Source organism: Pseudomyrmex gracilis, unplaced genomic scaffold (assembly GCF_002006095.1).
Source record: "Pseudomyrmex gracilis isolate BER0280 unplaced genomic scaffold, ASM200609v1 scaffold_441, whole genome shotgun sequence".
NCBI classification, from domain to species: domain Eukaryota; kingdom Metazoa; phylum Arthropoda; class Insecta; order Hymenoptera; family Formicidae; genus Pseudomyrmex; species Pseudomyrmex gracilis.
This window is the reverse complement of record NW_018021025.1, coordinates 36,747-53,293: the sequence shown is the minus strand read 5'-3', so window position 1 is coordinate 53,293 and position 16,547 is coordinate 36,747. Positions and strand designations below refer to the sequence as shown.

Here is a 16,547-nt window from a genome sequence, read left to right as displayed (position 1 = left end):
ACCGGATGAGAACTGCGTCTACTCTTCCAGATTACGAGCTATATCTCGGGGGAGATCACGCGATAGTTAACCCACTTCTTGTCCGTTCTCGTGATCGCTCGGTTTCTTTTTCCCGATGCGAACAATCGCGAGAAACGAGGCTGCGGGTACATAGCGAGAGCTGAGAAAAACGAAAGGAAATCGAAGAAATTTTCACTGTTCTTTCTTCGATCGTACATTTATCGCGACTGTGTGTTGAGCGCGCTCTCGTCTCTCTCTCTCTCTCTTGCTTTTTTCGATCGGAAGTCGATAATTGCGAAGAACAAATGCAGCTTGCAAACGGCTTTTGTGTTTTCTGCACGGATTTTTTTCGGGTTTTGAAAAGCCATCTCTTGCACTTTCGTCCGGGCAATTTTCTGCGTTGCACGCGTTGTTAAAAAGATAGAATTCGCGAGTTGCAATTTTGTAACCTGTTTTTTTTTTTTTTTTATCTCACACATCGCTCGACCCCTCTTTTATATATATACATGGGAGTTCTTTATCGCGTTAGTTTATAGAATCGCGACATTCTTTTTTTCGACGCGCTGCAGCTATTACTGCAGGCGCAATTGTGAACAAAGGGATGTGGGACACCATGCAGTATGCAACGGACACTCTTATTTCCGTTATACATTATTCCGTGTGTCTCGCCGTATAAAGGCGTGTTTTGCGAGCCAACCGGTATAGCGATATGAATACCAAATGACGCCGCCGCGCGCGTATAATTCCCCTTGCCGTCGTTTCTACACGATGACGATCCGCAAAAACCGGGTTGCTAAGCTCCCTCCGCGTCTGGCGGAATCCTGGCTGGGTTCGGAAGATGGCAGCGGAGGAGGTAGTATCTCTCGCAGAGAGCAGTGGTGGGATCAACGTCTGGGACGGAGTTTTATATAATCCGCCGTAAGAGGCGATCGCGCGTCTGGATCAGAGTTGTTAAAGAACTTGCTGCTTTAATTATGCGTCATTAAAGATATTATCGTCGTATCTACAGGGACGCGCGATCCTCTCTCTCTCTCTCTTTCTTTCTCTCTCGCAGTTTCTTTGTCACTTTGTGCGCGGTCATTTATAACGCGGCGGCGGCTTTTGCAAAACTGCTTTAAATCGCAAGCGGGACGTACGCGGGACGATAGTCGGTGCCGCCTGCTTCAGGTTGTCCGAGCGATAACGCGGTGACACGGATACGATAAACGAAAATCGAGGTCATATATTGTTCCGTATGTGGTTTTTTGAATACTTCTTTCGATCATCCTCTCTAAAATCGTTCTATTTTTTTATTTTATTTATCGTTTCCGTATAATAAAACATATACGTTACGCGCGTGTTTTTCCCGTTTACGGCAATATATGTAAAACCTTTCAAATCGTAACTTATTCATCGAATGGCTATTAAAACGAGTGGAATTGTACGCGCTGCCGCGCGTGAAATATACAGTCGAACAACTTGACGTTCTCGTATAGTTGAACGCAAATTTATATCAGCTTTCAACGAAGCGCGATCGAGCAATTTTTCTCGTTCGCGCGAGCAGCGGTCGCCGCGGATCGCCGCTATTGTTTTCTCGCGAGAAAGATACACGAACTGCCACCGCTTTATCTTACGAAAAACGTTGTGCTCCACCGGAGAGAGATCAACGCTAATTATTATTTCAGTTAATTTAGTACAACAACCGCGTCCGGCGGCTTCATTAACTTCGTTCGTCGAGCCACTTGAATAGAGTTAATGTATATTCGCTCCTCTCCCAATTTCTCACACCGTTCCTCCTCCTCATCTCTTCTTTTTGTCGCGCAAACTTTGCCTTTGCGCGCGAAAACTTTTTACCACACACAAAGGCGACATTTGCTCGTTTTCTCGTCGCGAATAAGTTTTGTTCTATCTTATTTTTCGCGTTCGCGATTCGCTTGAATTTGCGAAAAGGCGTGTAATTGACAAGGCGCTATCGCGTTACGCAGTATAACGGACTGGAATATTCTACGTGACTAACAAGGCGAATTGTGTTGTACTAGATACGCGTAGAGGAACTTTCGGGAGAATCTCGAGACGCGATGTGATAGTCAGATATGTTGCTACAAATTCTCATTGGGAGACCTGAGATAGGGATATACGCGCACAATCACGCGTAATGACGTAATCACATTACAGCGAGAGAATCCTCGTTAGGGTAAAAATCACAGGCGGGGGGGGGGTTTGTGTGTGTTCCTCGGTTTAACTACCAAGCTATATACTTTCCGGATGAACATCAAGATCTTTCACGGAAAAGAGAGAGTTAGTCGAGATTAGAGAGCGTAGTTAATTAAAGCGCGCGCATTCAGAATAGAGTTCTGCCGCGTCGTAACAAAAGCTTTAAGCGTAGTATGATTGCGAGCGAAGCTATATATTCGTTTACTGTTTCTACTTTTCCAAAATAGCGTTTTATTGTACAGTTACTTCTAATTTGATATTTAATCGCTAAACATTTGATTAAAACTAATTTGTTTTTTTTTTTTGCGATTGGTTTAGTAGAAAGATATATGATCTGTATGTGTGCATTTTTTTGGGGAAAAATCTGTCGCAATAAAAAGCGCTCAACTTTTATAGCGTGGATAGAATCAAAAAGTGTTTGCAAGCTTTTAATGAATTTGTTTTTACGCGCATGTTGTAGCTTTTTTTATATTCGATTTCCACATTAAAGTTGTCCTCTATTTTTCTTATTTCGCGCACAGTCCGAGAATTCACAGCAATCTGCTATTATTTATTGCTATCCTATTCACAGCAATCTGCAGACTCTCGTTGAACGCAATTGATTCTCGAATTTTTACGGCATTTTTTTTAGAGATTGTTATAAATCGAAGATTGAATATATGAACAGTGGCGATTATATTATACACATGATAATTGGTCACGTGTTATCTCAGATACGAGCGAGTGAGTGAGTGAGAGAGAATGAGAGAAAAAGACAAAGAAAAAAAAACGTAGACAGGGTAGACGCGATTGAAGAGAATCTCTCCGCATAAAAACCGCGTAATGAATATCTATACCGAGATACGCTTCTGTGTGATACACGACACAAAAAAAAGCGTGTCGCGTCCGGAGATATCGATCGTCGACGCAACGCGAAGCGGCGGCGACAGCATCCGCAACGCGTGAGAGAGAGAGAGAATCATATGATTCTCCGGCGCATTATGCGTGTGCGCTCTTTCCTCTAACGGCGGAAGGTCGAAAAGGAAGCGAGGAGCGATTTTTTCGTCCGTAATCCACGGACAATGCATAAATGTCTGTCGGGAGCGAAGGAAACATTCCATTAAGGAAATGAGCCGAGCGCCATGTTAAATTACGTTTGTTTCGTGCCGCGAAACGACGTCTCTTTCCACCCTTGAGCTCTCTCTCTCTCTCTCTTTCTTTCTCATCTCCCGGCAAGCGTGCCATTGTGGAAACCGTAATTTGGCCTGAAACCATATTTTTAATTGATGCTTTCTCTAAATGAACCGACACGACGAAAGAATTGTTTTATAACTCAAAAAAATAAAAAAATAAAAAAAATTATGATATTCACTCGCGCGTTAATAAAAATTATTAAGTGCGACGCGCGAAAGATGATATCTCGCATGCGTCACAAGCATTTTGTATGTACATTTTATAAGAGTTTAGATGTGTTTATTTTGTGTTGTATGTACAATGTTTGTGCCGCAGATAATATGCCGCCACGCATACTTGTTTTATTAAATTACATTTAATATTAAGAAAACATCATAAATAAGTTTGTTAATTAGAGTTTACGTTTTACATGTAAATTAAGCTTTTTTATACGATCGCGCAGAATTAAAGTCGTTGCGCGTTGTGTACGAAGATAAGGCGAGATAACACTCGGGATAGAAATAGAGCGCTATTGCGAATCGTTATAGACATCGCAAACACGATGGGAAGACATAAGGCGCGCTCGCCTCACTTAATACAGTTGCTGTCATTATCGTACACTAACTGCTCGTTATATCGTAATAAACGCCCAATGCGTGTCTGTATGTGTATACGCGGAAGCAGGTCGCGAACTAATGCAACCCATTCAACGTAATTACGCTACCTGTTACGTGTCACTTGTAGTCCGCATCAAGATCACATCGTGCGACGAACTTCGGTTCGGCTAATCATCGAAGACTGAATCTGACGTATTTTGCGGAATATTATGTCGATTGCTATTTCGGAATGCGTAAATGTAAATATGTAGAAACGTGTAAATTTCGATCTTTGAAAAATTAAGAAACTCAATGTTTCAAGATTTGCAGAAAGAGAACCAAACGTGTAATATAATTATGCAAATAATGAATGACCGCGATGTTTTGATTATTTAAAATAATGTGACACACGATTTATTTTCTATACGAACATATTTATATATTATAAAATCATTTCGAAAAACGTATATAAATTATTATGGAATAGTAACACACATGTGGTAATATATATATATTTTATGTTAATAATATATCTTTTATTTTTAAAAGTGCATTCTCAATTTTCCGCAATTATTTGATTTTATACGTGGATAAATATTATAAATAGATTAATAAATAAATTAATTATATAAACGAGTTATTAGTTAATTTACTAAAGCTTTTGCTTTTTTGTTTTTGTATATTTTATCTTGTTTTTGACATGATAAATTTATGACTAAATATTAGTTTATTTTTTATTTATAAATCTGTTATAGGATAACATAAATAGAATAACGAATAGAATAACACGAACGCGTATGGTTACGTTTGTTAAATATCACGTAAGTGTTCGATGAATACTAATCTGTCGCATTTGTGCGAGATACATTTTACATTGTCGCATCCAAATATCAATGCCATATGGTATTTATCTTAACTAAATACAATATTTGGTCACATTTCCTGGAACAGGATTTAATCTTTGCGCATTCGGCATTATTCTCATGCCAGATGCATCACGATTCAAAATTATTATTTTTACGCGGAATATCACGTATGTAGAAAAGAGAAAAAAGCTTATAAAAAGTTTTAACAATAAAATCCTTTTTATATTTAAAACAACGACGCGACGTTGTAAAATTTAAAGGAAGACAAAACATAATCGCTACTGTTTTTCGTGTGAAAGAATGAGATAAATCTGTATTTCAGATTTAAAATTTTGTGAAACTGCGTGGAAAAAAAAAACAAAATGCAGCAACAACAAAATGTATAACTAACGTTAAAAAAAAAAAAGCTTTAATCTTTGTGTCAAATATTTTATCAATGTTGATTGTGTGTCGAAGTGCGAAAAGAGAGAGAGAGAGAGAGAGAGAGAGAGAGAGAGAGAGAGAGAGAGAGAGAGAGAGAGAGGGAGGGAGGGAGGGAAGACGAGACGTTTCGTTTGAAGATAGCCTTCTCTTCTTTCGGAATCATTCATATTCATGAATGTCATTAAACGCGATTTTCGAAGGCTGCTTCAAGAGATTGACGGGAATGTTCTTCGACAATATTAGATCAACGGGACAAATATTTGATGCGCGACACGACTCTCTCGTTGTGGAACCGATTTTGTGTGTGTGTGTGTGTGTGTGTGTGTGTGTGTGTGTGTGTGTGCGCGCGCGCGTATCTGTCTGTTTTTCTCGCGTTCTTCCTTCGACTTCGATATCCACCCTGCTCAAAAACTTTTGCTCGCGACGGTTGATCAACGAAACTTCGACGATAAAGTTTTGAAGCCGCGTTACATCGATTCGCGCTCGTGAGAGAAGAACGGCAACACTCGCGACTTCGAGCGCAAGCAAGAGAATAAATCCATGCCCGTGGGTTATGAATGCTTTATAACTCAGAGGCGACTTTGTTGTCTGTTTGTGTGCCCAGTTTTGTATCCCGTGAATAAATAATTGTCCTACAGATTACAACTGACAAGTGTGTATATATGGAGTATATGTGCCCTCGTAAAAAAGTTTTTAACCCTTTCGCTGCGGCGAGCAGTTTTAATTGGAGATAGTTGGTTGTTATTTATCTTTATATGCTGTCGGAAAATAATTTCCCGTGCAAAAACCGACTTGAGAGTTAATAATTAATTTGGCCCTACACTCTCCCGGTACAACATATACGAGTTTCTCCGACTTTTGTTATGCTTAACAATATGTTTGTGTTTAAACCTTTCTAAAATACATTTTACTCCCACTTTAGTCTTCTGTGTGTCAGCAATCAATAGAACGCTTACAAATCCATGTGATGAGCGTATTGCTGTCAGTAGTCTACTTAATGCTATTAATACAATCAATCCGGCTTATGTGCATCTTGCTTGGCGCTGTCGTAATACGTAAAGCGCCAGGATTGTCACCCTCGAGACTTTATCACACTTGACATACATCGACACACACACTATCTTTCCCCCTCTCTCTCTCTTTCTCTCTCTTATAATTTGATCTTAGCTGAAACACTTGGATGTTGTTTAAGTACCGAAGATTCAGGATGATAGTTGTCTGATTATATCATACTTTACAAACAAAAGTCAAGTTACGTAAATATTACAACGTTAACCGAATAAAACTGTTATTCGAGACCGATCAAAAGCACGTAAACGTAGTATTTAACGTAACGTGCTCCAAGTGAGCTTCCGGAATACGGTTCGGAAGAACGGTTCGAAGTGGTAACGTGGATCTAACCGGTCCACTGCGAATTCGGTAAAGCGACAACAGCGGGATTGCTCGTACAATTACGCTTAAAGGTGTGTTTGCGCACGAGTGCGCCGGACAGCGGTGCTACCACTGTTAATTTCTTGAACTAATTCGATCGATGTTGACTTGCTGTTTCAGTTGGATAGGTTCAAAGAGCCGCCGGCGTTCGGACCGATGTGCGATCTTCTTTGGTCGGATCCTCTCGAAGACTTTGGCAACGAAAAAAATGCGGAGCATTTCTCCCACAATAGCGTCAGAGGTTGTTCGTACTTTTACAGGTGAGTAATAAGTAATAAAAAAATATCTCAACATTACTCAGAACTGTTTTTTTTGTAAATACAAGTATAAGAATGAGGGTGACTTTGAGGTTTAGTTTAGAAAAATCCAAGTTAAGAAATAAAACGCGGCTGTGACGAACAAGATAACAGGATGTATTGCTAATTGATAATCGAAGCGATAGATTTCTAGACGTTTTGACTTTATTTAAACTCATCTTCAGTAGAAAAAAAAATACAATTCCAGCAAAGAGCACAATGTACACAAAAATCAGTGATAACAAAAAATAGAGAAAAAACATACTGTGAGTTTAATTGTCAATCCAGATACAATTGTGTGTTGTAACAATAAAAAATAAATGAAAGTCAAGTTGATATGTCATTAGGATAAAACTAAAAAGAAGTCAAAGTGATTGTTTGAAAAGTATCGTCACAAAACCGGATCGAAAATCAAATTTTACATAAGAAGTATAAAGCGCAAAGAAAGTTCCATTTATCTCAATTGTACGCAAATTACTTTGAGATCTTGTCTATAATCGGTAAATATGTATCTGATAAAAGTTCATACTTAATAGTATTCTTCGTCACATTGAGACCATCGCTTTGTAACTTATCAGCAATACATCCTGTCATCTGGTTCGTCACAACCGTTTGATTTTTTCTTAACTTGGTTGTTTTTATAAAAACCGATTCTCTCTTTCCGGACATAAACTCTTGTATCTGTTTATATCTGATAGAGAGAGAGAGAAAAAATATTGAACAGTAAATCACAGAAAAACTACATTACAGTTGCAACGGTTTAAAAACGTGGTTTGAATAATCAGAAAACGATAACGCTAGTTGATAACCACGTGGTGTTAATGTAATGATAGAGACTGTGTTTTAAAGCAGAGAGAAAAAAAAACGGTGAGAGATCTTTCGCCATCTGGTTGAGATGGATTTTTTTTTTTTTTTTTTTTTGCTTCTTATATTACTGCAAAAATACGATATGCTTGTGCGATATATCTCGCGGTTGTCGTCGCAAGTCGGTTCTCGTTTTTCTCCGCCATAGCTGCTCATTTTCTTCCCTTACCGGGTAATTATCTCGCCGTTTGTCTCGAGCGGCGCGCAAACCGAAAGCCGTGCGCCGTGTTCCGCAAACACAACCTTCTGGCGTGATCACATAGCGTGAAACGAGGAAACTTCGAGAAGGATTCTCTCTCTCTCTCTCTCTCTCTTTCCCCGGTGACTTCTGACCTTAGTTCATTTCGCTGAATCTTCTTACGTTTGCGGTCCTTCCTTCCTTTTCTCTTCCTCAACGTGGTTATCTTGTATTCGATATTCGTGAATGTCCGCGGACACTGTCCCGCACGAGGATTAATAACGAACAGCGGCGTTACACGACAGTAAACCGCAGACACGACAGTCTCTCTTCTTGCGGATCTGCTAATTGTACGTACGGCCGTGCTAATGAGCACCGAGATTCGTTAAGTGTCAGCCGTCTCGCGTGCTCGTTCATAACGTTTCCCGCTCGCTCATCCATCCATGTGTGTGTGTGTGTGTGTGTGTGTGTGTGTGTGTGATGTGAAGCGCGCGTCCACGAGACAGAATGTAATAAATTAAACTCGGTGGAAAAACGAGACGTTTTTATATACATCGTCATCCAAGGGCAATTTTCAGCGATGGATTGATATTAAATGTCTATCTATCTCTTTCTTCTCTCTTTCTCCTTGTTTTCTTTCATTTTACTTTGTTATTGATGTTGTTGAACGAGACACGCAAACAAAGAATTATATTGCGTTTTAACGCTTAAGTTATCTCTCGAGCCAGCTATTTAAAAAAGGAATTTCAAGTGGATTTGAGTAATCAAGTTGTTCATTCATACATACACGATCATGAACGATCGCGATAAGATAATAACGGTCGTTATGAAGACGTTCCGGGTAACACCGCGGGTCCGGTTAACTCATTTTCGATTCCCGCATTATCGTGTTTCGGTCGAGGGATATAGGTAACGTGCATTAAGTTTCACGCGAACATAAATCACACGCCGTGTCTCGAGCAGTATGCGAGCAGTCTGCTGGTAATCACTGTCGGTCGTCCGATTACAGCCTGACTTGTACTACTTGCGCGTTCGAACGTCCATCCCGTAAAGAAGCTCTTGATTACTTCCTTTAATGACTCGAAAGTGGCTGTACGGCTCTCTTCCTCTCTCTCTCTCTCTCTCTCTCTTTCTCTTTTTCTTTTATAAAGAAATATATCTCGCGCTATACTATAATAACGCGAAATAAATCATCTTATCGTCATACCGTGTGCGTATCGAAGTTAAGATTTATCGACCCGAGAGATCGATGCCGGTCGGCGTTGGCGAGCGACGCGGTTTTCGAGAGATTTCACTGCGTCATTAATCTCTGTCGGCGCTATGAACGGGTCTTAATGGCTACTAACGATCTCGCCGCGACGTGGCGCAAACATTTCTCACGATCTTTGCCCGGATCAGTTATGTTATAGCGCGAAAAGGGTCATCCTGTACGTGTTGACGTCTTCGGTGGCTTAATTTGTTTACGGGAACCTACACACGCGTCATGTCCGTCACGCACATTGTGTGTTCTGATTTGACAGCAATACATCACGATTAAAAGCTAAAGCGGTGCGTAAGATTCAGAACTCGCGCACGTTGACAATTTATATAAATCTCGCAATTTTGCAGACGAGACGCTCAAGCATTCTCGAGAAAATAAATAGACACACAGAATTTATTCAAATTATTTAGCGCAATCCAACAAATTCGCGAAATTGTATTAACAAAGTCGCGCTAAAGATCTGTGCATGCTCGACAAGTTAAGATTGATTATTTGGCGCGTGAACAATTGTTTTTGATGCGGGTGCCAAGAGAGCGAGAATCACACCCGTCCGCGTAATCCGGATCGCGTAATTTCAAGATACGCGTTTTCTCGAAATAATTATTCACGCGTTGGACAGTGGTTGTTCCTTACTTTTCTTAAATCCTTGCTTCTCTTTTAAAATATTTATTTATAAATCTTATTTGTTCTCTACAACAGAACGTTGCAACAAAATGTGGTGCGCGTATTTGAAAAGTTAGTATCGAATAAAATTTCTTAAGCCAAGTGCTTTACATAATTGCGGCAATTATTTTCACGTTACTTGTTAATACGTGTTCAAAGTGTAAATTTATTCACAAGCTCTCGAGTGTTTCCATTAACTTGAAAAATTCGTCTTTAGCGAAATTATCGTCTCAATTGAGCACCTCCAGTTTCAAGCGAACAATCGATTATGTTTGTTTCCAGTTACGCGGCGTGTTGCGATTTTCTGCAGAACAACAATTTGCTCAGCATCATAAGGGCGCACGAAGCTCAGGACGCCGGATATCGTATGTACCGAAAGTCTCAGACGACGGGCTTCCCATCGCTTATTACCATCTTTAGCGCACCCAACTATCTCGATGTGTACAACAACAAGGTATGAGTGTCTTTTGCGTTTTTTTTCACAAATCGCGATTTTTATCTCGCGATCTCTCGAGTCGTTTTGCTATTTATTTATTTAAAGGAAAGACCTGGCGTTTCTGTGAAATACACGAACACTTGGTATGAAATTTTAATCTGGTAAAAAAAAAAAAAAAGTACAACGACAAGTTCGCATATAAGTGACATGGTCATAAAAATGTCGATAATCGTTACACCCGCAGGCGGCAGTTTTAAAGTACGAAAACAACGTGATGAACATCAGACAGTTTAATTGCTCGCCACATCCTTACTGGTTGCCCAATTTTATGGACGTTTTTACATGGTCCCTGCCATTTGTCGGTGAGAAAGGTAAGTGTTAGTTTGAAAACCGCGCGAGCTTTCGCTTTTATAAAAATATTATATTTTTTACACGTTATCTACTTCCCCTGGGAACAATGCTTTAATCTGTTTTTTTTGTTTTTTTTTTTCAAAAAAACACCCGAAGAAAGAATATAGAACACAATTTTCACAAAAAAAAAATATTGATTTTTTTTTAATTGAAAAAAGTTGAAAAAAAAATTCTTTCTTTCTCTGTCGAAATAGCTGTAAAATTATTTGTTGCAAGAAATATAGTTTGCTTCAAATTCAAGGAACGGGTTTTCTGTTTTAACTTTCAGTCACGGAAATGTTGGTGAACGTACTGAACATTTGCTCGGACGACGAGTTGATGAGTGACGGCGATGACGCGCTCGAGGAAGGTAATGTCCACCACTTGATTCGCGTATCCATCATCTTAATCCGAATACAATTTATTTTGCAGATGTTTCGAACAAAATCGACACCAGGACTGGTCTCTCTTATATCGTGATCAGAGCCTTTGCTTTTTTACCTTTTTATTTTGAGATTATTCTTGTTGTGTCTGAGTTTCTTGTTCAATATATAAAATCGTACAGAGACACGAAATAAAAAAATTAAAAAATTAAAAAAAATCAACACAATTGCGGTTGACGCGCGATAAAAAATAATTTTTCTCAAGCGTTTTTTTGTTGAAAATTCAAAAAATTCTACATGTGTTCGAAGAATCTCGCAATTATGCGATCGTTGAAAGAGAAGTGTAATTCTTACTGAATCGTTCAATCTGCGGAAGAACTTTTTTGAGCAAATCTCGTCTTCGATAAATTCATTCCGTTCAAGGCGCGCTCCAATAACGGCGGGCGAAACGAGGCACATTTCAATTTTATCCGTCGGGAAGGAACGAACGAAGAGAACGCAATAAGACGCGGACTGAGATTTCGTTAATATCTGAAATCTACAAGCTCCGACACGATCTAAGAGAGGCCAACGTCACTTTTTCGTCGCGCATCGAGAAAAGAGAGAATGCGCGGATTCATCTCTCAGGTTCCGCCGTGCTGCGGATCGCCGTTTGAAAAGAGTCAGAGATGATCTAACGATGAAAAATGAATTTGAGATTTCGCGCCTGTGTGAATCGTCGCATTCTCTCTCACAAAAGAAGATCGATTGTGCACGTGCTGCCCGGATTGGACACGCAAAACGTTGCGGATTTTCACGAAAAACTGACGCCGCATTATTTTCTGCGGCGCGACTAAACAATAAAAAAAATTGGACGCGTTCGGAACGAATATGCTTTTAATTTTTCATTTTGTTTCTTTTTTTAATATTTCATTCGATTTTACTCAAAAAATTCTCCTTAATTTTACCGACGAACGTTACGGCGAATTTTTTCCTCGCGCGGAAACAAGCAACAAGCACGAGCACGATCGAGTCTTGCCGATCAAGTCGAGCCGCAATTTCTTAGATCGATATGTAGCACCTCTGCGAATTTTACATATTCTCAGTACTTTCATATATATCACTCCTTCTCGATTCACATAATTTTGCTAATGCTCGCGCACCTTTCTTCTAAAAAAAAAGTTCACCTTTTCGAGCGGAAGTTTGAAAAAAAAAAAAAAAAAAAAAAAAACAGAGGAAAAAGAAACACGAAAAATGACATTTCTCTAAGCGCAATTTTTCCGCGCGCATATTGTCGCGCCGAAAAAAAGCAGTCAATCTAAAATATATATCTCTATCATTCCCTCACCATCTCACTCTTGAAACTTCCAGAGACAAATCTTGAATTCTCTTTCTGTTTGCATTTTCACTCGCTGCACGGACAGATGGTAAGATACGCCGCTCGATTCTTCTAGACGTCACACAACTAAGAGCTTCATTGATTATCATTATTTTTTAGCTATTTCATATAGTAGTTTCTCGATGTCAAATTTCTTTTCCCCTTTATACCTCTCTTTACTCTTTTTATTGTCTCTTTTTATCTCCTCTCTGTCTTTCTTTTTTTTTTTTTTTTTCTTTTTTGACTACATCTTTTGTCCGCGACGTCGTGTCGCATTTTTTCATGGGAGACGCAGAATGTGTACGTATACGTTCGTACCTATCGTTTTTTTCTCCTTTTTTTTTTACGTCTTTCGTTTTTTTTCTCTTTAATATCTCTATACGCGTGCGCGTGTGTACATATATATATTCATCATTTTCTCTATATATGTTTTTTTTTCTCTCCATCTTTGATCATATCTTTCTCATGGTATTTATACGGTTTCTTGTGCATCAAGGTATGAGGTTTTCTTGTCTTTTTTCTCTTACATCTCTTTATCTGTCTATCTCTTTCTCTCTTTCTCTCTCTCTCTGTCTCTTTCTCTCTCTCTCTTTCTCTCTCTGTCTCTCTCTCTGTCTCTCTTTGGCAGTATTTTATTTTTGACTTCCTATTTCCGATTATATACGTATGTACGTGTATGTATGTAATACATATTCAACGTGTCTTGACGGCACAGCCTGGATTTGTACATCTTCACCAAATGAAGTAGATGTTGATTTTCTGCATCAATTACATTCATTATAGCATTTTCATTTTCTCGTCTCTCCATATATATATACGTTTGTTCAAGATGGCATTGGAAACTGGCACATCCTCTCTTTTGCTTGTTCTCGAGATGCACAGTAATTATTACCTTTACAAAAGCTTTCAAAGTGTTTGTTGAAAATCGATAAAACCATTCAAGAGAAGGATATCATTTGCCATCTTGCGCATTACGCAGTTTTCATGCATGCATCGTAGCAAAAGAAATGACACCAATTTGTCATTTCGGCATCATCTTTTTGTTATTTTATTTTTTTTCAATATTATAATATTCGAACTCCAAATCGTTTTTATTTATCACTCCGATCAACTTTGTGTATCATTGTCCAACTTCCATTGTCAAGTTCGAGTTCTCTCACGCATCATGTCCATCCCCGTCCATTCCTGCCGGCCTGTTTTATTTATTTATTTATTTTTTTGTTATTTTTCGTTTTTGTGCATTTCTCATGTAATATGTACCTCTCAGTACGATCATGAATAATTGATTCTACGTGCGAAAAATTAAAAATGATCAAAACCACTTCCGGGCGGATGGAACTTCGCGACCGGCGGCTGTAATCGCGAGAAGCAATTTTCTCTCGTCGCGATTTATGAAAATTTCAGCTCGCGAGTACTTTTATGATTCATCAAATCATCTAAGATTTATTCCGTTCGCGCGCGCGCGTTACACATACGCGCGACTTAAAAAAGACACTAATTCATTCGCGCAATTCGTAACGTGTCGGAAGATCAGATCGATATGCAACCATCCTCCCGTGTCAATCAAAGATCGGACCACCAAAGATCGGGTCTAAGAATATCCATCCACCTCGAATTTGGTTTTCGAGTCAAGAAAAAGTCAAGCAAAGTTCCCTTTCTCATCTTCATTACTCCCCCCTCCCAAAAAAAGCCGATCTCGTGACTAACGTGCTCGCGAGAAACATCTCCTGGCTGTTGCGGCTGAATCGCTTTGATCGGAAGAAAAAAGAAAAAAAGAGTTCAAGTAAAATGTTCCGATGTTTCGATCAATAAGATACCCTCGATTCTTGTCCCCTTCTTTTATACCCCTCTTCCCTGGTTTCATCTCCTTTAATTATTGTGAGAGTTATATGCGCCGTCCTCTCAACTCCTTTGCTACTGCCCCCCCCCCCTCTCAAAGTTGCACTCTGACTGTCTTTTATCGTACTCCTTCTCTATTATTTTTGTATCAATCACACTGGCCTTGGACTCCTCCTATCTCGGCACGACACTATGCTACTACCTCTACTACTTCTCTACTACTACTACTTCTACTACTACCACTCAAAACTCCGATCGTTCGGCATACCGCAACTCCCGTAAAGTCGCAGCCAAAGTCGTTGTTCAAAAAAAGAATGGTAAGTCCCCGTGTTGAGAGCTGACGACTTACTTTCTTGAAAGAGCCAAGATTTTTTCTTCTTTTTCGAGCGTGCCAAGAGTAACCCAAAACGAGAGAGATTTTTTATTTTTGTCTTCTTCTTTCTCTCTCTTTTTGTACATATATATATATATATATATATATATATATATTTATATTTTATATATATATATTTACAATATATATTTGTGGTATATATATACATATATATACATATATATATATATGTACACATATACATATATTAACTCTTTTTTTTCCTATTTTGCCAGTGTTTTCTCTTGCGTTTCGATTTTCTTTTTTTCTTCTTTGTTTCTTGCGTCACGCCGGTGCGCTTCGTGAAGCGTTCTGCCAGATCGGATGTAATATGTTTTGCGTGTTTTTTTGTGTATTTCATTTTTGTCGATTCTCTTTATACCTGTGCAATTCTCTCAAGTAATCAACCGTGAGTCGACGCAGAACAATATTATGAGTCTTTACTTGCAACTTTATTATTGTTGACGTTATGACATAAATTTTTACGATCAACGTTGTGTATATATATATAGCTTTTGGCATGAATGTAAATTAGCTTTGTATCGTATATTATTCTTGAGGTTACATTTGTTATTACATCGTAAATACATTTCTGCGACATACACTTTTTACATTTAACTTCTTCGAAACAAAGAACCGTATATATATATATAATTTGAAGTTTACACAAATTCTTCGGTGGATTTCAGTGTGTGAATGAGAATAACAAAAAAAAAACATGAACGCCAAACATGAACGTACCGCGCGACAGTTATTTTCTCGTTTAAGTGAAATTTTTTTGCCTTCGTTCGTTTTATATCTCTGTCTATACTTATACATATTTCTATCTTCGTCATCATCTTCTACTTCCTTCAAAACGTGTTATATATGTATATATATATATATAACCGTGTTCTTCGACTTCAGATTGAGCAATAACATTTATAACTGTACCATTAATCGTCAGACAACACGCCGATGAACGTCCCCGTTTTTTCACCCGCCGCCCTTCCGTTTTTCCTTCCGTTTTAAACCGGCTTCTGTTGTGTCAAACATATCTTTCCGCTTTTGTACCACGTGTACCTCAGTTTTGTCTATTTACACGCTGAATTAATTGCCACGATAATCTCACCCATTCCTCTTACTTTCCATCTAATTTTTATATTAACTTTTTTTTTTTATCTCCGTTGAATTTTTCCCTTGCTTGCTTCTTGACGCTTTTCGACGATCAACTACTTCTTACTACGTACGTACACGAGATATGCACCGAATCTTAAAAAAAAAAAAAATCTGAAAGAAATATATATTATTTTCCCGATTTGAAGAAAATCGTCAACAAGTAATTAATGAACAACTTAATGATATGCGGGTGAAGCATATGAAAATCACTCGAGATTCGATAAAAAAAAACTTTTCTCCCTCTCCTGATACTTCACAAACTCTACTTTTCTATATACACCCTATCTCGCGCTATCGATTCCAAAGTAACGTCACGCATAATGGAAAATACGATCCCTCTATATACACGGTTTCGTGACTTGGAAAAGATCGTCGTCCACAATAACGGCAGATTCGCGCGAATTTATGTTCTCGTCTCGAGAAGAGCTTCGTAAATCTTCTCGGTGGATTAGTCGAGAAAGTTACAGTGAATATATGCATCCCATTCGATCGTTCGGTCTCTTTCTCTCCCGTTTTCTGCAACCTTCTCTTTCTCTCTTTCTCTTTCTCCTCTCTCTCTCTCTCTCTCTCTTTCTCTGTCTCTCTCTCTTTCTCTCATTTTTGCTTACGTCCTCGCTCGCTTCTCTTCTTTCACACAGAATTTAGCCGACGAATTTCCGCAATGCATTCGTTACGGCGTTCGCAACAC

At 38.8% G+C, this 16,547-nt stretch overlaps 1 protein-coding gene across 1 annotated transcript in view; it reads left to right on the top strand.

Moving 5' to 3' along the window:
• LOC109860650 (serine/threonine-protein phosphatase 2B catalytic subunit 2-like) overlaps positions 1-16,547 on the top strand; it is a gene marked incomplete at its 5' end in the record, with an annotated part of 48,745 nt that overhangs the window by 18,705 nt on the left and 13,493 nt on the right. Inside the window, 6 exons of the mRNA XM_020439883.1 lie at positions 6,782-6,921; positions 10,206-10,377; positions 10,604-10,730; positions 11,039-11,119; positions 12,536-12,538; positions 14,613-14,645. Of these exons, the coding sequence (XP_020295472.1) occupies positions 6,782-6,921; positions 10,206-10,377; positions 10,604-10,730; positions 11,039-11,119; positions 12,536-12,538; positions 14,613-14,645 (556 nt within the window). The remainder of the gene's footprint in view (positions 1-6,781; positions 6,922-10,205; positions 10,378-10,603; positions 10,731-11,038; positions 11,120-12,535; positions 12,539-14,612; positions 14,646-16,547) is intronic.